The sequence below is a fragment of the Pipistrellus hanaki genome (genome assembly GCF_964339955.1).
Source record: "Pipistrellus hanaki genome assembly, chromosome: 16".
Taxonomy (NCBI): domain Eukaryota; kingdom Metazoa; phylum Chordata; class Mammalia; order Chiroptera; family Vespertilionidae; genus Pipistrellus; species Pipistrellus hanaki.
The window spans coordinates 19443444-19469737 of NC_140518.1; the positions used below are offsets into that span (position 1 = coordinate 19443444).

Genomic DNA, 26294 nt, shown 5'->3' on the forward strand with positions numbered 1-26294 from the left:
TCTTCAGGTCTTGTGGTTCCCAAGGAATCCACACCGAATTGAAAGTGAGCTTAATTCCTCTGGAATCCAATCCTTCATTCACCTATCCAGCATATCCAACAAACATGGATGACCCACTTTGAATGGCTTTGCTGGGCTCTGCGTGTACTATGGTTTTCTGAAATCCCTCATGTCTACTTGGAGGAAAGGGAAGAAAAGAAACGTGTGAATACATTCAAATGCATTTTATGAAGGAAATGAACAGAGTGGGGGGACCTAAGTTTTGGACACAACGAGAAACTACAAGCTCTGCAACTCGGCGCCTTGAACAGCTTATCTGGGGACCAGCTAGGCGCGAATGGATGGCGGAGCACCGCACACTAGGAAGGCTCCAGCTTCCCCCCCTCCCCCCCCCCCCCCCCCCGCAAAGGGCCGCATCGCGGCAGGGGCGTGAGGGCAGAGGGCGCCGTGGCCGCCGGGCCTGGAAAGAGGGTGTCGCCGGCTCCTCTGCGCACAAGAGGACAAGAAGAGGCCCAGCAGCCCTTGGGGATGGATGGCTTCGCGCCCGAGGAGCAGCGCACACCGGCAGGCGGCGGGGACCACGCGGCCGCGGGGGAGGAGCTTCCCCGCCTCTCGCGACACGTCATCGATGTGCTCCCAGTCGCACGCGCGGAAGTAAACACCGCTACGTCATCAGCGTGCGCCTGCGCCTTCCCCTCCGGTCTCCCTCCTCGGTGGACGTGCTCCGCTCCGCTCCGCTCGGGGCCAGGTCTATGTCCCGGCTTCCCACCGTCGCGGGCAGGGCGCCAAGGCGGCAAGAAGAGGGAGAGCGGCCCAGAGACCCCCAGGAAGAGCGGCCTTCGGCTGTCTCCGGCGCGGACAGAGGTGCGGTTCCCTTGACGCTGCCTGGCCAGCGAGAGTTACAGCTGGGGGTTTCGGGGGAGCCATAAAAGTCTGTCTGGGGCCGGCAGGGAGGAGTGGGCGGGAGGCCGCAGCCTGCTGCTCGCTCTCCAAGCCGGAAACGAACTTTGCGTCCAATGGGAGCACTTTGGTCTGGAGGGGGGCGGTCCCAGACCCAAGTTGAGGGGAAACCCTCTGGGGGCCAAAAAAGTGAACCCCAAAGCCCAGGCGCATGTTTATCTCTCTTTGTTCTCTACCCACCTACACCACCACCCCCACCTCCGCCTTCGTCGGGTCGCCAGCCTGCCTTTGGGTACTGTCTAGAGAGGGAGCCTGTTTCTAGGAGCCAGTTTCCATGGTTACCCACCACTTGGCCTTCTGGGATATGTCACTCTGAGCAGGGACCCAACTTGAACTGTGAATCAGAAGCAGACACAGGTGGCTCTTAATTCAGCTGACAGTTTTCTGCTGGGTTCCAGTTTTTGAGCTGTTGTTTAATAAAGTTGGGTTTTGTTCAGGTATACTTGCATATACGTTGCCTGGTACTAGGCTAACTTTGAGTCACGCATTAGAAAATGCTCAACTTGTTAGATTTAGCTAAAAAGTTGTTCTGGGCTTGTAAACCTTCACTTACAAATTAGACTTACATGATTTAATTGATAAGTCATTGGTTAATGTTTTCCAACCCGCAAATTTTATTGTTTTTTTTTTCTCTCTTCAGTTCTGGAAAATTGAGTCAAAGATATCTTTACGGGCCTTTTAATTGCACAGTTGTTTTTTCTCTCTCATTACAGAAGACAAAGGATGCACATCACAGGAGGGAGGAACTACTCCAACTTTTCCTATTCAAACACAAAGAAAAAAGCTTATTCAAGCTGTGAGGGACAATTCGTTCCTTATTGTTACTGGAAATACAGGAAGTGGTAAAACAACCCAACTTCCAAAATATCTATATGAAGCAGGTAATGATATTCTGGGATAATTTGGGGAGTTTTAAAAAAATACCCTCTTGCCCAAGCCGATTTTGCTCAGTGGATAGAGCATTGGCTTGCAGACAAGGGTCCTGGGCTTGATTTCAGTCAAGGGCATATGCCCAGGTTGTGGGCTCCATCCCCAGTGGGGGGCATGCAGGAAGCAGCCAATCAGTGATTCTTTCTCATCATCGATGCTTCTATCTTTTCTCCTCCCTTCCTCTCTGAAATCAATGAAAATATATTTTTTAAAATCCTCTACACCACAAGTGCCCACTATTGGTTTTACAGACCCAATTCTTCTCTTGTTCTGTCCCTACATCTTCCCTGCTTCTCTATGGTTTTATTTCAGATTCAGAGATTAGTTGAGATGGCAACTTTTCCATTTTTAATTACCATAATAATCCTAAGTAAAATTATAGGTATATACTGATTCTCTGCTATAGAATAAGGTGGTCTTACAGTAGACTATTAACCATTGGGTACTGAAATCATTTTCGGGGAGAGGGATATATTAATACGTACCTGTTGCTGACATTAGTATTTCTTAGTATTTCTTGGTTCTTTCTCCAGAGCATTATCAGGTATTTATTTCCTGACTGTGCTAACACCAGCTAACAAATTCCCCTTAAAGTGTCTTTCACTTTATTATGCTAAAACTTCCTAGCATAAGGTTAATAAAGAATAAAATTATATTGGATATTATTCATATAAACAAATAAAAACTTCTTAGTTTATATATTAACTTATTCTTATGCATCAAACTGAAGATGCCTTTGATTAAGACATACCACTATTTTTTTACTAATAACTATTAATGGAGGAAAACTCATCAATTGTCAGATGCATTTCCTTTTCAAAGGTATTTTTAAAAAATATATATTTTATTGATTTTTTTAGAGAGGGAGAGGGAGAGAGAGAGAGACAAACATCAATGATGAGAGAGAATCACTGATTGGTTGCCTTTTGCACACCTCCTACTGGGGATCAAGCCCTCAACCCAGGCATGTGCCCTTGGCGGGAATCAAATCTGGGACCCCTCAGTCCGCAGACTGAGGCTCTATCCACTGAGCCAAACTGGTTAGGGCGTGCTCTTATTTTTAATAAATTTCTGTGACACAAGTGTAATACTATAGTATGTTATTACTTTGCAGAGTTTTGAAAATACTTGAATAGTTTATATTGATTGACCAGAAACAATTTAGCTCTATTAAGAAGCAACTGTTGACATTATTGCGTTTTTTACTCTGGTTTTGATAGGGTTTTCACAACATGGAATGATCGGTGTGACTCAACCACGAAAAGTAGCTGCCATATCAGTTGCTCAGAGGGTTGCTGAAGAAATGAAATGCACTTTGGGATCCAAAGTAGGATACCAAGTTCGTTTTGATGATTGCAGCTCTAAGGTACAAAAGTTTTGTTGGTATTTGTTTAAGTACTGTAAATTTATGGAAAAGTGAAGAAAATTATGAAAAATTTTAACTTTGAAATTCTACATATATATATATATATATATATATATATATATAATTTTTTAAAATATATTTTATTGATTTTTCACAGAGAGGAAGAGAGAGATAGAGAGTTAGAAACATCGATGAGAGAGCATCATCGATCAGCTGCCTCTTGCACACCCCCCACTGGGGATGCGCCCGCAACCAAGGTACATGCCCCTGCCCAGAATCGAACCCGGGACCCTTCAGTCCGCAGGCCGACGCTCTACCACTGAGCCAAACCGGTCCCGGCTGAAATTCTACTTATATTTTTAATGAAACAAAATCTCAGATTAGAATTAATTTTTGTTGCCCATTGTTAATGCTTTGGAATGTCTGTTTAATCCATTTTCTCTGTTCTCAGTTGGTTTCTAAGTGACAGTTATGTTTCTTTTTTCTAAATATATTTTTATTGATTTCAGAAAGGAAGGGAGAGAGAGATAGCAACATCAGTGATGAGAGAGAATCATTGATCAGCTGCTTTCTGCACGTCCCCTATTGGGGATTGAACCTACAAAACTGGCATTTGCCCTTGACCAGAATCAAACCTGGAACCCCTTCAGTCGGCAGGCTGACACTCTATCCCCTGAGACTAACCTGCTAGGGCATGTTTCTTTTTCTTACAAATTCTCTTATTTTATTTTGTTTTTTAGCTGCAAGGATCCTACATGTAACTTAAGTTTGTATTCTTTAAAAATGTTTTATTGTAAAATATATATAACATTAAAATTTACCATTTTAAACATTTTTAGGTGTGTCATTCACTGGCATTAAGTACTTTCACAATGTGTCACCATCATCATTTTTCAAAACTTAGTCATTATCCCAGTAGAAACTCTGTATCTGTTAATAGTAACCCTTATCCCCTCTTTTTCCCAGCCCCTGGTAACTACTATTTTACTTTCTGTTTCTATGCATTTGCCTATCTCAAAGATGGAATCATACCATATTTTGTTCTTTGTGTTTGGCTTATTTCATTTGGCCTAATGTTTTTAGGGTTCATCCACGTTGTATGCTTGTATTCTTGAAGTCAATGAAAAATTGACAACTAAGTTAACAAAGTCAGAAAGTATTTTGTACTGAGCATCTTCTATATTCATGGCACTAACAAGTTTAAAATTGTTTTCTTTTTAATAGTTAATAGTTACAATTTATATTCTCTTGGGATTCCTTAATTTCATACCAGATACAAAATAAATCCTGACTTACATATGGTTCCTAATGGGAATGGTCATCAGTTATGGCACAGAATGACTCTAAAATACTGTCTTTGCCTTCCTAGTAGCCACTGCTACTGTCTTTCTTTTTCCTTCCATTGTTTTATGTATATCACTACTCTTAATTCCTAGCCGTGCTTAAAACTTTGTGTTTTAAACATTAGGAAACAGCAATCAAATATATGACTGATGGATGTTTATTGAAACATATTCTGGGAGATCCAAATCTTACCAAATTCAGTGTCATTATTTTGGATGAAGCCCATGAGAGAACTCTAACTACAGTGAGTATTTTAATATATTGGTTATCTGTTAGGCAGTTTACTTTGGGGTAGCTTTTTACTATATAGAGGATTACCTCTTATATTTTAATCGATTGAAATAGGGATTCTTTGGTTAGGAAAACAAAATGTTTAAAAAGAGGTTGTTATGTATACTTGTGACTTATTAGAAATTTACTTTTCTTTCAGGACATCTTGTTTGGTTTATTGAAGAAGCTATTTCAGGAGAAATCTCCTAGCAGGAAGGAGCATTTAAAGGTCGTGGTGATGTCAGCAACTATGGAATTAGCCAAGCTCTCTGCATTCTTTGGAAATTGTCCAATATTTGATATACCTGGAAGGCTTTACCCAGTCAGAGAAAAATTCTGCAATTTGATCGGCCCACGAGACAAAGAAAATACTGCATATATTCAAGCGGTATTACTTTACATCTTTTTTATATCTGTGATTCTAGTTGATTATATAGTTTTATAATATATTTATTCCCCATTATCATTTAAAAAAATATACATATTTTTATTGACTTAAGAGAGGAAGGGAGAGAGATAGAAATGTCATTGATGAGAGAGAATCATTAATCAGCTGCCTTCTGCACACCCCACACTGAGGATGGAGCCTGCAACCTGGGCATGTGCCCTGACCAGGAATTGAACCATGATTTCCTGGTTCATAGGACAGTGCTTAACCACTGAGCCATGCTGGCTAGGCTATTATTATTTTTTATTGATTTTTAGAGAGAGAGAAATCAAGAGAGAGAGCAACATAGATGTGAGAGGGAAACACCTGCCTCCTGACTGGGAATTGAACCCCCAATCTTTTGGTGCATGGGACAATGCTCCAACCAACCGAGCCACCTGGCCAGGCAGTTTCCTATTATTCTGATGGGCTCTCCTAAGACTTTTGAGAACCAAATTTAATTTTTCTGTGGAACAAGGGAAGGTTGGGGTAGAGGGCTGTATTTCCACTGGTATGTTATGCTTGTGTTTCTTGTTTTAGATTGTGAAAGTGACCATGGATATCCATTTGAATGAAATGGCTGGCGACATCTTGGTTTTTCTGACTGGTGAGCATTCAGTATCAGGTTTAAGATTACTGTTTATGAGAGGGCACATGGCACCACCATAAAGTGCTATCTTTGCTGGGAAATCTGGGTACTGCTCATGTTACTGCAGCTTTTTATGACAGTTTAAATAGTTATAGGTTTTATATCTTCTGTAAGACAACTCTACACTGCCATTAAAAATGCAGTCTTAATAGTGAACATGTAAAACACACTGATTTTTTAGTAGAAAGATATTAAATGGTAAGGCATTAATATTTTTATTAGTCTATCTCATATAGAAGTATTACCACACTAAACAGTCCTGAATCTGAATGATTAATTTCATTATTTCAAAAGATATCCTACCAGCTCCTTTCTCCTTTGAGTGGCTGGGTGATACTATTTGATAGCAGTTTATAAGGTGTGGAATCCATGTCTCATAGATGAGCCTTTTTGTAGGACAAAAATCCCAGATTAATGTGATTCTTCAAGTAATAGCACCCTAATTAACGGAAATGAGTCATTTCATCACTCTCCTCCTACTTTGCCTTGTACTGATGTTAGAAGTGAGACATTGCAATCATCACTTTGCTATTTTAAGATCACTTAAGTATTTTAAAACACACCTAAATGCAGTATCTCCTGGACTAGAATCCTTTATGTTAATGATTAACCTTACTGAATCTTCCTCAAAAAACATGTTAAATAACATGAAAGACTAGAAGATTATAAACATTTTTATTTCCTTAGAAACTTAAATTCCTTGGAAACTGGTGTTTCTTCTATTTTCTATTTTACTGTTGAGATTTGGTACAATTTACGTGTTCATCTCCTTTAGATCAAATGAGAAATTTAAAGTAACTGCTATACAAAACTGATTTTAATTTAGAAGGCCTTTTTTTCACTCTTAAATTAATTTTGCTATTTAGTTGCTGATGGTGTTTTCTCCCCTCGTTTCAGGTCAATTTGAAATAGAAAAAAGTTGTGAATTACTTTTTCAGATGGCAGAGTCTGTTGATTATGATTATGATGTTCAGGATACCACTCTAGATGGCTTATTAATATTGCCATGCTATGGATCTATGACAACAGGTAATTCCTCAGTAGCATAGAACATTTGGCTGATTGTTAAAAAAACATTTTATTGAAAAATCACATGTGCATAATAGTACACACGCAAATCCTAAATGTTTATTTTTAGGTCAATGAATTTCACAAATGTGCTCACCTTTGTAACTAACACCCAGAACATGAAACAGCTCATTAAGAGAACCAGCATCCCTTCAGAGAAGTGATTTTTTCTTGAAGTGTTTTCCATGGGTCTTCCACATGCCCCTAAGCATTATTAAGAGTGACCTACGTGCCGAAGCCAGTTTGGCTCAGTGGCAGAAGGGTCCCAGGTTCGATTCCAGTCAAGGGCATGTGCGTTGGTTGCGGGCACATCCCCGGTAGGGGGTGTGCAAGAGGCAACTGATCCATGTTTCTCATCGACGTTTCTAGCTCTCTAGCTCTCTCCCTTCCTCTCTGTAAAAAATCAATAAAATATATTTATAAAAGAAAAGAAAAAAAGTGACCTACATCTTCTCCCACTGGAACAAAAATATTGTTGGTAATTTTTCAAAATAAGGACTATCATTTCTTGATAGTAGCACCATAAGTCAAGCCTTATTCGCCACGGCCACAGAGCTTCTACAAATCTTATCCATATATATCTGAGACTAAACACAGTGGGAGTTTTTAGTTTTTATTTTTACTTTTTTTAGAGAGAGAGAAACTGATTTGTTGTTCCACTTATTCATTCCTTCATTGGTTGATTCTTATAAGTGCCGTGACCAGGGATCAAACCAGCAACCTTGGTGAGAATGCTCTAACTAACTGAGCTACCTGGCCAGGGCAACACTGGATTTTTTAAGTATTCACATATTAACCTACTTTTCAAGAATGATGTAAATTCAAAGAGCATATGCAAACTCTTATTCTGATATTTGTTCATGATAAATGTTGTTAAATGAGGTTTAGAGTGTTTGTGTAAAACTATTTTATTAGAGATTTGATTTATAAAACTAAAGGGAAATTAATTTTAACTGCTTGGAGTTTGATTTGGATTAGCATTACTAGTAACAGTGTAAAAAACATTTACTTTTTTTTAATGTGTATTTTTGTTTTTATTGAGTAGGCAATTCTCATATAAATAGAAAAAGTTCAGGAATATATGTGTTGGTAAATAACCATAGACCACATGCTATTATGGATATTTCTTTTGTGATGATATTAGGCCCTTGCTCTCGATATTGAAATCTACTTATAGATTTTTACATCTTAAAAGGGAATTCTTAAGGTCATTATTATATATTTAAGATTCTTATTGTTTTCTGGGGATTTGATCTAATGACTTAAAATTTGCTTTGAAATTGATAAGGTAATTAAAAACAATATGGTTGCTTTATTATTAACCATTAACTATATTTTTTCATATAAAGTAAATATTCTTTTTTTAAAATATATTTTTATTGATTTCAGGGAGAGTAAGGGAGAGGGAGAGAGATTAAAACATCAATGATGAAAGAGAATCATTGATTGGCTGCCTCCTGCACACCCCCTTCTGGGGATCGAGCGTGAAACCTGGGCATGTGCCTGCTCTTGACTGGAATCGAACCCAGGACCCTTCAGTCCGCAGGCTGACGCTCTATTCACTGAGCCAAACCAGCTAGTGCTATGTATTGATTTTTTTATAGAGAGAGGAAGGGAAAGAGCGAGAGAAAACATTGATTTGTTGTTCCACTTATTTACACATTCATTGGTTGATTCTTACATGTGCCCTGACCAGGGATCAAACCTGTAGCTGTGGCATATTGGGAGGATGTTCTTACTAACTAAGCTTCTCTGCCAGGGCACTATTTTTAAAAAATATATTTAATTTTGCTTGAATTTACTTGAAGAAATTATTAAACTTCAAGTTATTCTTTACCACATGAGGTAATATTTTATAAAAGTTTGCTTTAAAGTTTAGCAAGATGAAAAATACTAAGTTGAAGTTATTATCTTCTTTTAGAATGTATTTGATCGATCTGTTTACTTATCTGACGAGTACTTAAATACTTTTACTCTTCTATATCCTCTTTTAATTTTTATTATTATATTATTCAGATGTATTTAGTATTTACCATCAATTTTTTTAAACTGTGTTGTGTTTTTTTTTTCATTCCTACATTACTTTTGGTTAACTTTAGATTGGCTTACTTTTGTTAATTTTTTTAAAATAGAAGGGCTCTTGAGTGTTATTTTTTTTAATAATTATTTTTATTTATTTCAGGGAGGAAGGGAGAAGGAGAGGTATAGAAACATCAGTGATGAGAGAGAATCATTAATTGGCTGCCTTCTGCACACCCCACACTGGGGATCGAGTCCACAACCTGAGCATGTGCTCTGACTGGGAATTGAACCATGACCTTCTGGTTCATAGTTCAGTGCTCAACCACTGAGCCATGCCAGCTGGGCTTGAATACTATTTTTTATTGCTCTTTTATGTTTGAGAATGTCCAGCTTTTGCCTTTATACTTGAAATACGTCTTGGCTGGGTTTTATGTTCTTGGATCATACTTTCTTTTCCTTAGAAATTGGTAGACGTTGTCCAGTTGTCTACTGACATTGAAAATTGCTATGGAGGTGTCTGAGGCCAGCCTGGTTTACTAATTACTTCCTTGTAAGTGATTTGCTTTTTCTGTCTGATTGCCTGAAAATTTTAATTTTTATTCTTAAAGGCCAAATCCATCTTTCTGTTTAATTTACACCCAGGCCTCGTAAGGAACTCAAAAATACTCTCTTGTCAACTCTCAAGTCTGTTGCATTTGTATCTCTCTTTAGACTAGATTTCTCTCCTTGACTTTCATTAGTGATTTTCCTATGGCAAGTTTATTTTTCCTCTTTGCAAGAGACTAGCCTAATCAAACTGAGCGTCTCTCAGACCTTCTTCCACATTCATAGGAGAATCAGATTGGCCCAACTTGGGGGAGATGTTTATCCTTGGTGCCATAAATCAGAGCAAGTACCATTCGATAAGCATTGCTGCTGGGGCCCACCCTTCAGAATGTGTGGGTGTTACTTTTTAGAGAGGTAGTCATGAATTGGATAGACACTGAAAAACTAAAAACTAATTAGCTAATCAGTCTTTAAGGCAGAGAGAGGTTCTTAATCAGGTCCTTAATCAATAGCCCTTGGATGGGAATTGTTTGAATTTTGTGTGTGTGTACGTAAGTGTCTTTTAATAGAGAAGAGGTACACAGTTTTAAAATATTCTTAAAGGGAGCTATGACCTACATAAAGGTGTCTGGTGTAGGGTTTATTTTAGCAATAATAAACTGAGTTCATGGATCTAGAAACATTAACAGTGAAAGGTGAGGAAAAATAGTTTTGCTATTGTATTTTGAATTCAAGATAATTAAAGAGGTAAAGAATATAACTTTTAATGCAAAGAAGTTACTTTTTCAAAACTTGAATTTGACAAATGCATGTTATAAGTTAGTATTTTCCTTTTACATATGTTTTAGATCAACAGAGGAGAATATTTTTGCCACCACCACCTGGAATTAGAAAATGTGTCATATCCACTAATATTTCTGCAACATCTTTGACAATAGATGGAATCAGGTACAACTTTAAAAAATGCTTTTAAAGCCAAGAAAGCCACTTACCTAATCATAAAACGTTGAGTTTGCTTCTCTGTGCCCTCCACTAAGTCCCTTCTCACCTGCTTAACTTGTAGTCACCTATCATTTTTGTAATTACTGATTGCAATAAATAGGGAAATAGAGTAGAAAGTGCATATAATATTTCTGTTCACTCTTTTTTTTCCTTAAGAATATTTTTTATTGATTTCAGGGAGGAAGGAAGAAGGAGAGAGAAATAGAAGCATCAATGATGAGAGAGAATCATCAGCTGCCTCATGCACATCGAGCCCACATGTGCCCCTGGTTCATGGGTCGATGCTAACCACTAAAACACAGCAGCGGGGCTCAAATTTGTATAACATAAAATTAACATTTAACATGGAACAATTAAGTAGTATTTACTACATTTACAACATTGTGCAACTATCAACTATATAGTTTTTAAAAATATATATTATATATTTTTGAAAATTATTATATTATTGATTTCAGAGAGGAAGAGAGAGAAACATCAATGACAAGAGAGAATCATTGATCAGCTGATCGATGATGAAAGAGAATCATTGATTGGTTGTCTGCTGCTTGCCTCCCACTGGGATCGAGCCCAAACCGGGGCATGTGCCCTTGACTAGAATTGAACCCAGGACCTTTCATTCTGCAGGCCAGCTCTCTATCCACTAAGGCAAACCAGCTAGGTCAACTCTATCTAGTTTTAAAACTCTGTCTAGTTTTATCACCACAAAATAAAACCCTGTACCCTTTAAGCAGTAACTCAGAATATGGTATATATGCCATTATATGTATACTAGAGGCCCTGTGCACAGATTCATGCACTAGTGGGGTCCCTCAGCTTGGCCTGAACCCTTTCACAATCCGGGATTCCTTGGGAGATGTTGGATTGCCAGTTTCGGCCAAATCCCCTCAGGCCAGGCTGAGGGACCCCAGCGGTGCATGGATCTGCATATAAAATCTTTGGTTAATTTCTTCCATCCTGCCCCCTTCCCTCTGAGATTCATCAGCCTGTTCCATGTTTCCATTCCTGTGCTGTTGAGTGTCTGCTCCCTGGTGGTAAGTGCACATCATAACTACCAGTCGAACGGTCGCTTAGGCTCCATATATATATATATATATATATATATATATATATATATATATATATATATTTATATTTATATATACACACACACCATAATTTATGCATCTGTTCATCTCTTAATGGCCATGGACAGTTAGGTTGTTTCTACCTTTTGGTTCTTACAAATAGTGCTGCTGTGAACATCTACAAGTATGTTTTGAGTCCCGTTTTCAGTTCTTTGGGGTGCTTACTTAGGAATGGATTTCTGGGTCATATGGTAATTCTGTGATTAACACTTTGAGGAATCTTCAAACCTTTTTCCACATTACATTGGCTGAACCATTTTACATTTCCAGCAGGAAAGTTTGAAGCTCCGATTTCTTGACTTCCAAGTTTTACAGTTAACATTAAAGTCAACATGTAGTTGTTAGTTTGGTGGAAAAGGAGAAGCCATAGTGGTTGAAAGAAATTAATAACTCCTTCCTTATTTTCTAGAAACTTAACTTGTTTTCATTTTTCTTAGATATGTGGTAGATGGTGGCTTTGTGAAGCAGTTAAATCACAATCCCAGATTAGGATTGGACATCCTGGAGGTGGTTCCAATTTCAAAGTAAGTCACTATGTCATGCCTTTTTGTTCAAAGAACAGTGGATTAGATAATTTCTAGTTGGTTCAGGGTGGGAGGTGAATTGCTTAGGAAACACAGAACATTTTTTTTTAAATCTTTATTGTTGAAAGTATTACATGTGTCCCCCATCTTTTCTTCATTGTCTCCTTGTAGCCTGCCCCTACCCCCCACACCTGGCTTTCACCACCCTGCTGTCTATGTCCATACGCATACAAGTTCTTTGATTGATCTCTTCCCACCCACCCACCTCCACTTTCCCTCTGAGAATTGAGTCTGTTCCCTACTTCTGTATCTCTGGATCTATTTTGTTCATCAGTTTATTTTGTTCATTAGATTCCACATGACTAAGATCATGTGATAGTTGTCTTTCTCTGACTGGCTTATTTTGCTTAGCATACTACTCTTGAGGTTCATCCATGCTGAACATTTTGGGGACTTTTGTTTTTCTTCTAAAGGAGTGAGGCATTACAGCGAAGTGGTCGAGCTGGTAGGACTGCCTCAGGAAAGTGCTTTCGGATCTATAGTAGAGATTTTTGGAACCAGTGTATGCCCGACCATGTGATCCCTGAGATTAAGAGGACTAGTTTGACATCTGTAGTTCTGACCTTAAAGTGCCTTGCCATACATGATGTTATAAGGTATGTAGACAACTTTTTAAAAAAGGAAAATGTGTTGGAGTGGAGCCTGGTTATTTCTCAAATTCTTTTGAAGTAGTTGGCTCAGATATCCCTATATCTCAAGGTTCAAGTAAACCCATACAAAAGGTTTCTTTATGATGCTTTACTAGAATTTGACCCCTTGCTCATAATTGTTTTAAAATTTATTTTAATTGATTTCACATAGGACGGGAGAGGGAGCAAGAGATAGAAACATCAATGATGAGAGAGAGTCATTGATTGGCTGCCTTCTGCACACCACCTACTGGGGATCGAACATGCAACCCAGGCATGTGCTCTAACTGGAATCAAACCATAACCTCCTTGTATGTAGCTCAGCATTCAACCATTGAGCCATGGCAGGCAGGTCCTTGCTCATATTTTAACCTTGGTTTAATGGTGTGCCTCATGCTGATATTTACTAGGTCATTTAGTGACCACTGTTTATCTGTTATGAAATGTATATAATGATCATAATCCCAGATAAAATGGTAGGGGTTTTTGTAGCATCTTTGGTAGAGCCAGCTTTGTGTACTATGCATTTTGAGGAATGGTAATAATTTTTGCTTTCGCTAAGCTTAAGTTACATTGGAGAAACAAGATTGGTATAATCAAGTGACTATTGCTCCTGTTTAAAAGTATGTACACACACACACATATATATATATTCATGCTTGGTTATATGCCACTATTATCCTTTGTGAATATTATTAATTCTCCTATGTTTATTAATGGTATTGTGTTTATATAAGAGAATGTCCTTACTTTCAGGGGATGCATGCTGAGTATTTTGGGGATGAATAAGCATTGTATTTGCAACTTGCCTTAAGAGTTTAGGAGAAGTAATTGGTACATACAGATACATAAAGCAAATATGGTAAAATTAATTGAATATTTTTGCCTTTTTATCAAAAGCCATTTTGAAGTACCATTAAATATTTTGTCATTTTTGGCCACTTTTAATGAATTTTTCTCCATTGTTTTATAAGCTTGTAATAGAATTATGGACTACAGAACAGAATAGAGTTGACATTGGGCTGTGAAGAATGGGGCAGGATTCAGATAAGTAAAGAGGAATGGCAAGAGTGTTCCAGCTAAGGAGATCAAAAAGAGGTGCTTCTTGAATTCACAAAAGACTATGATTCAGAAAAACTTATTTCCTCTTTTGCTGAATGCTGATTATGATCATAGAATGCCTTAAAAAAGAAAAAGAGAAAGAGTATTTGAAAAAATACTAGGAGAGCTAAGACCTTTTAAAGGAAGTTTCAAGTCTGTATAAAATCTTATTGTGTTCCAGAAATGGGATCTCATTTTATATTTCATGTAAACACACAGGTTTCCTTATTTGGATCCACCTAATGAGAGACTTATTTTGGAAGCCCTGAAACAACTTTATCAGTGTGACGCTATTGACAGGTAAAAAGACAACCAAACAAAACCCCTCCCCCAAACCTGACCACAACGTCTGTTAATTTCTTTTTAAAATAGGGTTCTTAATACTTTATTATAGCTATGAAATAATTTGTTTGAATTGAGTGGATTCTTTTACCTGAAATTAGAAATTTCCTCAACCTTTTTTCACAATTCTGACATTACAAATTATACCGTAAAACGAATTTTGTTCAGCATTGGTACTTATTTAACAAGTAGTTTCTGAATACTATTTCAGTACCAGGCATTAAGCTGGATATATCAAAATGATGAGAGAACCAGAGTCCTTGTTCTCATGATTGTGTGATGGGGAAGGATTTGGTAATTATCACTCTTTCATTACTTCCATTACTTCATGGACATCCTCTGTGTTTCCACAGCATTTTGTGTCTTTTATTATTCTGCATCATTGTTCAGGATTTTTAATGTACTGGCCCTTGACAGCAAGGAGTTTATTATCTTGATGTTTTTCTTACCTATGACTACAGTGTATCATGTTTCTTTTAAATTGAGTTGAATTTATGGGGGTGGTTGAAAGTAATCTAAATTACCGTATATCTGATTTATTCTGAGTGATGAGCATTTCATTTGTACTCTCCAAGTAGAAAGACATAAGAACTTTTTTTTTCTGTTAAGGAATGGCTATGTGACCAGATTGGGTTTGTCTATGGTAGAATTTCCTCTCCCTCCACATCTGACATGTGCTGTAATAAAGGCTGCTTCTCTGGACTGTGAAGATCTACTACTTCCAATAGCAGCAATGTTGTCTGTGGAAAATATCTTCATTAGACCTGGTAAGAAGTTTATTGAAGAGGTTTACTTTTATTTTATTTATTTGTATTTATTTTTATTTTATTTTATTGATTTTGTACAGAGAGGAAGAGAGAGAGATAGAGAGTTAGAAACATCAATGAGAGAGAGTCATCGATCAGCTGCCGGGATGTGCCCGCAACCAAGGTACATGCCCTTGACTGGAATCAAACCTGGGACCCTTCAGTCCCCAAGCCAACGCTCTATCCATTGAGCCAAACCAGTTTTGGCGAAGAGGTTTACTTTTAATTAATAATTTTAATCCTGGCCGAGTAGCTCAGTTGGTTAGTGTTGTTCCAATACACCAAAGTTTGATCCCTAGTCAAGGCACATATAAGAATTGACCAATTAATGCATAAATAAGTGAAACAACAAATCTATGCCCCTCCCTCCCTCCCTCCTTCCCTCCCTCCTTCCTTTGTTCTCCTTCCTTCTTTTCTCCTTTCTTTCTAAAAATAAAAGAAAAATTAATAGACTTTATTTTTTAGAACAGTTTTAGGTTTATAGAAAAATTTAAGGAAAATACAGATCTACACACAGTTTCTCCTGTTATTAACATCTTTCATTATGCTGGTGCATTTGTTACAATTGATGAGCTAATATTGATACATTATTATTAATTAAAGAGATCACTGTGCTGTGTGGTCTGTGTGTTTTGGCAAATCTGTAATGACACCCACCCACCATTACAGTATTATACAGAATAGTTTCATTGCCCTAGGCATTTCCTGTGCTTCACCTATTCATCCCTACATTCCTTCCCCAAACCCCTTACAACCATGAATGTTTTTACTGTCCTTAACTTGGCTTCTTTAACTTAGCAATGTACATTTAAGGTTTCTCCATATCTTTTTGTGGCATGAGAGCCCATTTTTTTTTTATTGTTGAATATTATTCCATTGCATGGAATTTGTTTATCCATTCACCTATTGCATGGCATCTTGGTTGCTTTCAGTTATGAGTAAAACTGCTATAAATATCTATGGGCAGGTTTTTGTGTAGACATAGGTTTTCAATTCATTGCTGAATAGTATAAGAATATGTTTAGATTTGTAAGCAACTGCCAAACTGTTTTCCAGACCTGCTAAAGGTCTGCACTAGTTTGCATTCCTACCAGCAGTGAATCTGAGAATTCCTGTTGTTCCACAACTTCACCAGCATTTGATGTTACGGGTGTTTTGGATTTTGATCTTCTTGATGATCTTAATAAGTGTATAGTGGTAAAACTGTTGTTTTAATTTGTTGCCCCCTGGTGACATGATGTTAACCATCTTTGTAAATGCTTACTAGAGGCCCAGTGCACGAATTCGTGCATGGGTGGAATTCCTCTGAGTGGCCTGCAGTGATCGGGCTGAAACCCGTAGTCCAATGTAGCCTGCAATTCCTACTTGCCTCGGGCTCGCACCCAATCAGTCCTGATCAGGAGAGGCTCGCACTGCTGCAGCAGCGCTCACCAGCCATGAGCCCTGCGTCTGGCGCCCTTCCAAAGGGAGTGTCCTGTGGGATAGGGCTGAAACCGGCTCTCCAACATCCCCCAAGGGGTCCCGTATTGAAAGAGGGCGCAGGCCAGGCTGAGGGACCCCACCAGTGCATGATTGAGCTGGGGAGAGACTGTGGGAGGGCTCCAGGGTAGTCCGGCCCATCTCGCTCAGTCCCAGTCAGCCAGAACCCAGCAGCAAGCTAACCTACTGGTCAGAGCATCTGCCCCCTGGTGGTCAGTGCACATCATAGCGACTGGTCGACCATTTGGCTGCCCCCTGGTGGTCAGTGCACATCATAACGAGCAGTTGAGCAGCCTTAGCATATCAATAGCATATTATGCTTTGATTGGTTGTTCTGCCATTCGGTCTATTTGCATATTACCCTTTATTACAATATATAGAATTATTATATAGGAATTTGCCATGTATAGTCTTCTTTGGTGTCTGTTCTGGTCTTTTTACATTGGGTTGGTTGTTCTCATTGTTGAGGCTTTAAAAAATGTTTATTTATTGATTTTAGAGAGAGAAAGAAGAGGGAGAGAAAGAAAACATTGATTTGTTGTTTCACTTATTTGTGTGTTCATTGGTTGATTCATGTATGTGCCCTGACCAGGGATCAAACACACAACCTTGTTGTATCAGGCTGACACACTAACCAACTGAGCTAGCTGGTCAGGTGCCTCTTATTGTTGAGGTTTATATTTGTATATTTTGGGTAACCATACTTTATCAAATATGTTTTTTGCAAATATGTCTCCCAGTCTGTGGCTTGTCATCTTGTTTTCTTGATATTTTGCAGAGCGGACTTTTTTAAAAAAAAATATTAATGATATTCAGCTGACCAATTATTTCTTACATGGGTCATGCCTTTTGCGTTTTATCTAAAAAGTCATCACCATACCTAAGGTCATCTAGATTTTCTCCTATATTATCTTCTGGGTGTTGGATGTCCATTTGTCCCAGCTCCATTTCTTCAAAAGACTGTCTTTTGTCCCTTGAAATGCTTCTGCTCCTTTGCTAAAGATCATTTTATTGTATGTGTGTGGGTCAGTTTCTGACTTTACTATTTTCCTGTTTTGGCTATTATGAGTCTTTTCCCTTTGTATATAAACTTTAAAATAAGGTTGTTAATATTCACAAAATAACTTGTTAGGACTTTAATTGGGATGTATTGAATCTATAGATCAAATTGGAAAAAGCTGACGTCTTGACAGTATTGTCTCCCTAAATAGGTAAATGGAATATTTCTCCATTTATTTAGATCTCCAGTATTTCAGAGCATTTATTTATTTTTATTATTATTTAAAATTTTATATTGCATTTATAGGGGTGACTTTGGTTAATAAAAATTATATGTTTCAAATGTACAGTTCTATAATACATCATCTCTTTATTGTGTGTTTACTGTCACTGAAAAAATGCCTTTATTGATTTTAGAGAGAGAGGAAGGGAGACAGAGAGAGATAGAGATAGAAACATCAATGACAGAGGAACATTGATTGGCTACCTCCTGAACTCCCCCTACTGGGGAATGTGTCTGCAACCCAGGCATGACCAGAATTGAACCAAAGACTTCTTAGTGCATAAATCACGCTTAACCACTGAGCCACATTGGCTGGGCTCACTGACCATTTTTTGATTGCATATGCCTAGCCCTGTCGGACATGAAACTGAGGACAAACGGTTTTTTCATTTTGTTATCCTTTAACTTAGTTGTTTAAAATAGGGAGTATGTGATGTTCCTGGTGGGGAGAGTTAATTTCCTTTCACTGGCAGGGTAAGATAGTATGGTGAACCTTTGCCCTGTTGTATAGTACATTAGTAATATATTAACCTTTTTTTCCCAAGCATCAAAAGAAAAGGTAGTTTAGCCCTTGTACCCTCAGAGGATTGTTTTGAGGTTTTCTTGATTTTAAACTTCTGCTTGTTTCTTTTCTTGGTGTGTCATCATGGCATACAGCTTAGTATGTCCCATTTCAGCTTTGCTTTCTCCCGGTGGGGTCACAGATTTCATTTGTAAAACCAGGAGCTGGGTCGAAGTGATCCAATTCTAATAGTCTTGTAAGGCCAGAAAAAGGAAATGTTTTTCCTTGTTGGAATATCCTATAATAAAAGCCTAATATGCAATTTGTCCCCTCTACTGGGAGTTTGACTGCTCACTGTGACGTGTGCTGACCACCAGGGGGCGACAAGGAATATGGCAGATTTCAGCCACATGCTGCAACCTCTTGCTGGCTACCTGGGGGCGGGGGTGACAGGGATAGAAGTGCGGAGTGTCCCAAGCTCACTCTCCCCCTGCTAACCTCCCTGGGGATAACAGGACTCGCACACTGTGTAAGCCCCACGCCCAGGTGCTGGGTGTCTGTGAGGAGCCTGCCCTGCACCCACCCAGTGAGCCGGGCCACAGCCGCCGGGACCACAGGGGCAGGCTGGGCTTCCTGTGGGTTCGCACAGTAGCTGGTCTGCGAGGCCAGCGCGGGGAGAGAGTGCTGCCTGCCTGGCTTCGTGTGGGAGGCCCACACTGCACCCTGGCCTAATTTAATTTATTACATAGTTGGCTAGTTCCTTAGATCTAACATTGAATAAAGATTTTAAACATCAAAATGATATTGTCAACATTTTTAGTAACCTTTCTTTTTGCTGTATTACACTGCTGTCATAATATATTGCTTTAGAAATCAGACAATGGAGAGAGTGGCTTTTAGGTGGTGAATAGGTTTTAGGTGGTAAACAACTTAGCCTTAAAATAGAACAAATTTAAAATAACATTGTCTTGTAAGTCCAGAAAAAGGACTTAAAGGATTCGGTTTTAAAGTTTTTATTTTTAGTGATATTTTTAGAAATAAAGGGTTCTTTATTTGTATGTGATACTTATAGCCTTATTTCCCCACTTCATCTCTGAGGACTGATGTTGAAACCCTTTCTGTGTAATAGTTTTGTTTTATGATTTATAGCTATATAGAAACATATTGCATTATCTTCTCAAAGGGGATTTTGCTGATATAGTCTTGTTTTGCTGCTTTAGCTTTTTATTTATAATTTCTTCCTCAATAGCATCGACCTATTTGCATGAGATAAAACTGATAACAGAATTCTGAGGGGGGAAAAATAAAGAAAATGACAAGTCTACTGGTTAAGTAATTAAAGATGGATAGTCAAACTTTTATGTAGTAGAAGGATAAACTTGCTGAGATTGTACAAACTGTGTGATACGGACTCTAACTTTACTATATCTTCTCTCCTGTTGTCTCTAGCTGCTTTCTTCAGTTGCTACCTAGGTAATAGGTGGAAGCTACATAAAGCCTGGGATGGAAGACTTTATTTACTTACTTACATACATACATATATATATATATATATATATATATATATATATATATATATATATGTATGTTGTTGTTGTTAATCCTAACCTGAGGATATTTTTCCATTGATTTTTAGAGAGAGTGGAAAAGAGGAGGGATGTGGGAGATAGAGATAGGAAGAGAGAGAGAGAGAATGAGAGAGAGGAGAGAGATACATCAATTGGTTGCCTCCTGCATGTGCCCTGACAGGTGATCCAACTTGAGACCCTTTGGTATGCAGGCCAGTGCACTAACCACTGAGAACACTGGCCAGGGCAGGTTGGAAGACTTTACATCTTCCTGAGCATTTTATTTAGTCAGATTGCTTTCCTCCTAATACCAGGAGCTGCTGCTATGGAGATTCATAGTGTAGTCTATACAAGTGCTGCTTCCTAGAACCAGGCAACATGGTGTCTCTAGTAAATGCAGTGTGGTGGGTGTGCTGAAGGAATAGGAATTGTGGTGTGATGCGGTTCAATAAAGGAAGAATCCTTGGGAAATTTGGGAAATTGAACCCTGAAGGAAAATTAGCCTGGGTGAAGTGTTATGTGGGGAACTTGGGCAGTGAGAGAGCACATCAATCCTGAGTACGATCCAGTCAGTCAATAACAGATAAATCTCAAAAGAAGCAAGACACATAAAGTATATTTATACAAAGTTTAAAAACAGGCCAAACCCTTCTTTGGGGTTAGAAGTCAGTACCTTTGTGGAGGGTACAGGTTGTTATTAGAAAAAGGACAAAAAGTGGGCTTATGGTGTGTTGGCCAAGGTATTGCGTACATAGTATGGCATGTTTGTGAACATTAATTGAGCTGTACACTTATGACCTATGTAGTTTCTGAATGCCTGTCATACCTCAATATGAAGTTTAAAAAGAAAGGTAAAAAGTTTGTAGTAGTTTAGTTCTGTATATTTGCCCTTTCTGTGCAATTGTCCATAATTGTGAATTGAATAAGGACTGGTTAAATTTTGTTATGTTTCTTATCTTCCTGGGGAATACAAGGTAGCTATTTTTGAGAATGAGTAATTCCATCTGTACTGACACGAAGCTGTTATTAAATAAAGGAAGGTTCTGAACATGTATCCTATTTATGTTAAATCACTAACTGCATATCCTTGTATATGCATAGAAAATATCTTGAAGGACACACATTAAATAATTAACAGTGATTAGCCTTGAGGGTAATGTGACAAAATAGAGAACATTGAACTTGTATGTAATTTTTCTTTTACTGTGAGCATGGGTTACTCATGATAAAAGTGAATTAAAAGATGAATACGTGTATTAAATACTATGTTAGAGGCCCATGGCCTGGGAGAAGTAATGTTGCTATATCCGATAACATCTCTGAGGCGTGGTTAAGGAGAAAAGGGAGTTGTGGGAGTAGTTAGAGCCCCTTTAAAAGGTACTATAGTTCTACCTTACTCCACCCCAGAGGGTGAAACGGATTTTAATGAGCTTGAATAAACAAAGTGAATGTGGACACTTGATATAAAGTAGAACTAAATTGCTTCTGCAACTGTCTTTTAGTTGATCCAGAGTACCAGAAGGAAGCAGAACAGAGACATCGAGAACTGGCAGCTAAAGCTGGAGGATTTAATGACTTTGCAACTTTAGCGGTCATTTTTGAGCAGTGCAAATCAAGGTATGTGAGTTGTCTGTACTGGAAATTGTCAGTTTGAAATTTAGCTCCAATATGTATTACTATGTGACTTTAGACAGTTAAGGTTTGGTCAGGATGATATTGACCTTCAGGTATTTTTGTGAATATTAGTGAGATTCTTCTGTCAGGTGACTGTTACTTAGTAAGCATTTATTATACAACTAGAGGCCCATGCACTTGGGGGAATCCCTCAGCCCGGCCTACCCGCTCTCACTGTCTGGGACCCCTCAGGGGATGTCCACCTGCTGGCTTAGCGGGCCTAAGCTGGCTGTCAGACATCCCTCTGACAGCCAGCCCAGGAGCCCTCGGGAGCGGGCCGGCCTCAGCCATTAGGTCGGACATCCTTAGCGCTGTTGCAGAGGCAGGAGAGGCTTGCGCCACCACCGCTGCACTGGCCAGCCATGAGCTGGCTTCTGGCTGATGGTGCTCCCCCTGTGGAAGCACACTGACCACCAGGAGGCAGCTCCTGTTTTGAGTATCTCCCCCGATCAGTGTGCGTCATAGCAACCAGTCATTCTGCCGTTAGGGTCAATTTGCATATTATCCTTTTATTATATAGGATTAGTGTTTTTCTTTCTTTCCCTGAACCTTTCCTGAAAATGACCTTATAGAATTTGGTTCCATATAGGTACCTTAGATGAGAAAATGATTGGCTGTTTGTTAAAGCATATGTGTATAAAATATCCATTTACAAATAATTTTTAATTCACACAGAGGTATCCACATTTAATTTTTTTTTTTTTTTCCAAATTCCTTAAAATGCTTTTTCTTTCCCTTTTTTTTTTCCCCTTTTTTTTAAGGAAAAGATGGTGGGAGAGGGGGAGAGAGAGAGAAACATTGATGAGAGAGAAACATCATTGATTGGCTGCCTCCTGCACAGCCCACACTGGGGATTGAGCCTATAACCAAGGTACATGCCCTTGACCAGAATTGAACCCAGGACCCTTCAGTCCACAGGCCGATGCTCTATCCACTGAGCCAAACTGGCTAGGGCTAAAGTGCTTTTACAGTTATTGGATAGATCTCGTAAAAGAGCTGACAGTTGCTTTTCAGTTTATAGTTTTGTAATACAAATGAGGATGTTAGACTGTCTTTCACTTATAGAATATATTTTTAAGATACCATTATTTTTGTTTTTCAGTGGCGCTCCAGCTTCCTGGTGCCAAAAACATTGGATTCATTGGAGGTGCTTATTTTCTGCATTTCGTGTTGAGGCTCAACTTCGAGACCTAGTCAGGAAGCTTAAACAGGTGATTGCTTTTGTCCTGAGTAGCATTTGGACAAGACCCTCGGAGTTACCAAAACCATATAAGTTATGAGATGTTTTAGTCTGGCTTGTAATAACCCACCATTCCTAACCCTGTGTGAGCACCAAGCATTGTAACCTCTTCTCCTTCTAGGAGGTCCTTCTCCTGCCCTTGGTCAGTTTCCTCACATTCCTATGCTAATCAGGAATCAGCTGAACTCAGATCTCTGGAGTTCTCTATAAAGGGCTCTTCTCTCCTGAGCTCTGCCGTGAACTCCAGTCATTTTGGTCTTCCTGTATTCTCAGCTCTCTCTTTAACTAAGGGAGTTTCAGGATTCCACTTGGGTTTTTCCTTCTCTGCACCTTGATCCAGAATCTCTTTCAAGGTGGACTATGCTGGGGTGGTTGTTGGGTTTACTTCATTTATTTCCCTTTATTTTATTTTTAATGTTTTATTGGGTTGACATTGGTTATTAAAATTATATCTTGTTGTATTGCTCCCTTTATCATTATGAACTATTCTTTTGTTTCTTACTATAGCCTTCATTTTAAAGTCTATTTTGTCACATATTAAGTATTGCTCTTCCAGTTTGTTTTTTCATTTTCATTCACAAGAAATATCTTTTACCATCCTTTTACTTTTACTCTGTGTATATTTTGTTCTGAGGTGGGTCTCTTGTAGACAGCATATATGTAGGTCTTGTTTTCTTATTCATTCAGCTACCCTATGTCCTTTGATTGGAGCATTTAAGCCATTTACATTTAATTAAAATGATTATTGGTAGGTATGTATTTATTGCCATTTTATTCTTTAACATTTTTTTTTTTAATTTTCACCCAAGGATGTGTGTGTGTGTGTGTGTGTGTGTGTGTTTTAATTGATTTTTAGAGAGAGAAACCTTAATGTGAGAGAGAACCATCAATCAGTTGCCTCCTGTATATACCCCAACCTGGGATCAAACTCAAAACCTAAGTATGTGTTCTGACTGGGAATAAAATTTGCAACCTTGTGGCGTATGGGACAATGCTCCAACCAACCAAGCCACCCAACCAGAGCCTTTTAACATTTCTTCTAATACTGGTTTGGTGGTAGGGAATTCTTTTAGCTTTGGTTTGTTTGTTGGTTTGCTTTTTGGTCTGGGAAGCTCTTTATCCTTCAATTTTAAATGATAGCCTTGTTTGGAAAAATTCATCACTTTGAATATTTCATGTCAGTCCCTTCAGGCCTGAAATGTTTCTGTTGAGAAATTAACTGTCAGTCTTATGGGAGCTCCCTTGTAGGTAACTGACTTTCTCTTGCTGCTTTTAAGATTCTCTCTTTGTCTTTAACCTTTGCCATTTTAATTATGATGTGTCTTGGTGTGGGCCTATTTGGGTTCATCTTTTTTGGGACTCTTCCTTTATTTCTTGGAGATCATTATTCCTTATCACTTGGTATATGTACAGTATTTTGAAAGTCCATATTTAGGTTGTTTCAAGCAGAAGGGTAATCTGGTCCCTCTTACTCTATATTGGCCAGAAAAATAATTTTTAGAAATGTGGATTTTTCAAAATAAAAGAATATTTTATTTATTGATTTTTAAAATATATTTTATTGATTTTTTACAGAGAGGAAGGGAGAGAGATAGCTAGAAACACCGATGAGAGAAAAACATTGACCAGCTGCCTCTTGCACACCCCCTACTGGGGATGTGCCCGCAACCAATGTACATGCCCTTGTCCGGAATCTAACCTGGGACCTTTCAGTCCACAGACCGACGCTCTACCACTGAGCCAAACCGGCTTCGGCAAAATAAAAGAATATTTTAAATTATTCTGTGAGATTTACCATTGTGTGTGTGTGTGTATACATACATATGTATATATATTCTATATTCTTTCTATAGCAAAGTGATTTTCCAAGAGAGACCTATGAAGGCCCTAAACATGAAGTACTACGAAGATGTCTTTGTGCAGGCTATTTCAAAAATGTAGCTCGAAGGTAAGCAATATGAGCTTGGGAGATGGGGAAAGAAGTGCTAGAATATTTTACTACAATATTGAACAATTTACTATTAAAGGTTGATGATTTGATTTGAGCTCTGTGATTATGATCAGCTATTACAGTGACCCTTTTCATAATTGTGTCTTGTGCAGGGAAAGCTGCAGTAGGGGAGTCTGAAGGACAGCTGTCCAGCATGGGTATCAGGGCCTTAGCAGAGTGACCAGGCTTTTTTTTACAGAGGGGTTGCTCTGTGTGCAGTGTGAAAGCCAAAGTTTGAGGATGACGCCCCTAAGGGTAGGTTGGTGTGGAGTGCCAGGGATTGAGCAGGATGGAGAAAGCACTCACATGGGAATTTTTCAGTATCAGAGTGAGGAGGGCGTTTTTGTAAGGAAAGGATAACAGTGTCGGTGATGGCAGATTAATTTTACACAGAGAAATTGAGCCATTAAATAGATTAATAATGGTGAAAGGAGTTGGAAGTACTGAAAGCGAGAAAATGAGAATGAGCTCTGAGGTGTTGGGATGGAACTTCAGGGTATCATTGTGAACTTATGTTTTTAAAATAGCTGGATGGATAGATAGATAGGGAAATAAAAATGAATGTTACTGTGAATATATATAAAACATGTATTTGTATGTATGTAAATATTTATATACATATATGCCCTATCTCTGAGAAGGGCTGGGAGCAATGGCACCATAATGTCCAGATCTTGACTTGGAAAAACATCTGCTACATGAAGGAATCACGCCTCTATGGAGAAATAGGGCTGGGAAAGTACAAGATAAGCCTAAAACTTCTTATTTTGCCAGGGAGCAAAGAAGTGATGAGCGAAGGCTGAGGCCATGTCAGAAGTACATAGGAGCCAGCTTGAATAGGCTCCAACTGATCACATATGGGACATTTTAAGCATCAAAATAAATGAAAGTAATGGGTGATATAACGCACTGAATAAAATGTGAAGTCATGAGTCTATAGTCATATAAATTAGTAAATTAAGAAATTAAAAGTTTAATGACAAATGGAATTATTTGCAGCATCTCTCTATAAAATTCTTATTAATTACAGAGGAAAAAGTAACTTTTCACTGGAAAAGCCTGGCAGGTACTACCTAAGTCAAACAATCAAAGTGAACATTATTATTTATGAAACTATTCAAAATCATGTTTTTCCTGATAGGATAGAATGAAAACACAGTGTCACTTTTGTGATATTCCTGCCAAAGATGCATAACCTGAATGTAATCATCTGAAACAGACAAACTCACATTGATTATAACTAGCCTATCATCTTTAAAGGTGCCAGGACTATGAAGGTCACAGAAAGGCTGGGGAAGTATTCCAGAATGAAGGAGACTAATGGGACATTAAAAGTAAAAGCAATACATGATTTCTGAACTAGATCCTTTTGCTATAAATGATATT

At 38.5% G+C, this 26294-nt stretch overlaps 1 protein-coding gene across 1 annotated transcript in view; it reads left to right on the forward strand.

Annotated features, from left to right (window-relative positions):
* Positions 1-660: 660 nt before the first annotated feature.
* The window catches only part of DHX40 (DEAH-box helicase 40), a 29713-nt gene continuing 4079 nt past the window's right edge, over positions 661-26294 (forward strand). The window contains exons 1-15 of the mRNA XM_084863125.1: positions 661-864; positions 1674-1841; positions 3111-3256; positions 4725-4844; positions 5031-5258; positions 5838-5904; positions 6844-6975; positions 10431-10530; positions 12149-12235; positions 12709-12891; positions 14245-14325; positions 14977-15134; positions 21507-21621; positions 22781-22889; positions 24772-24866. Of these exons, the coding sequence (XP_084719251.1) occupies positions 753-864; positions 1674-1841; positions 3111-3256; positions 4725-4844; positions 5031-5258; positions 5838-5904; positions 6844-6975; positions 10431-10530; positions 12149-12235; positions 12709-12891; positions 14245-14325; positions 14977-15134; positions 21507-21621; positions 22781-22889; positions 24772-24866 (1901 nt within the window). The 5' untranslated portion in view covers positions 661-752. The remainder of the gene's footprint in view (positions 865-1673; positions 1842-3110; positions 3257-4724; positions 4845-5030; positions 5259-5837; positions 5905-6843; positions 6976-10430; positions 10531-12148; positions 12236-12708; positions 12892-14244; positions 14326-14976; positions 15135-21506; positions 21622-22780; positions 22890-24771; positions 24867-26294) is intronic.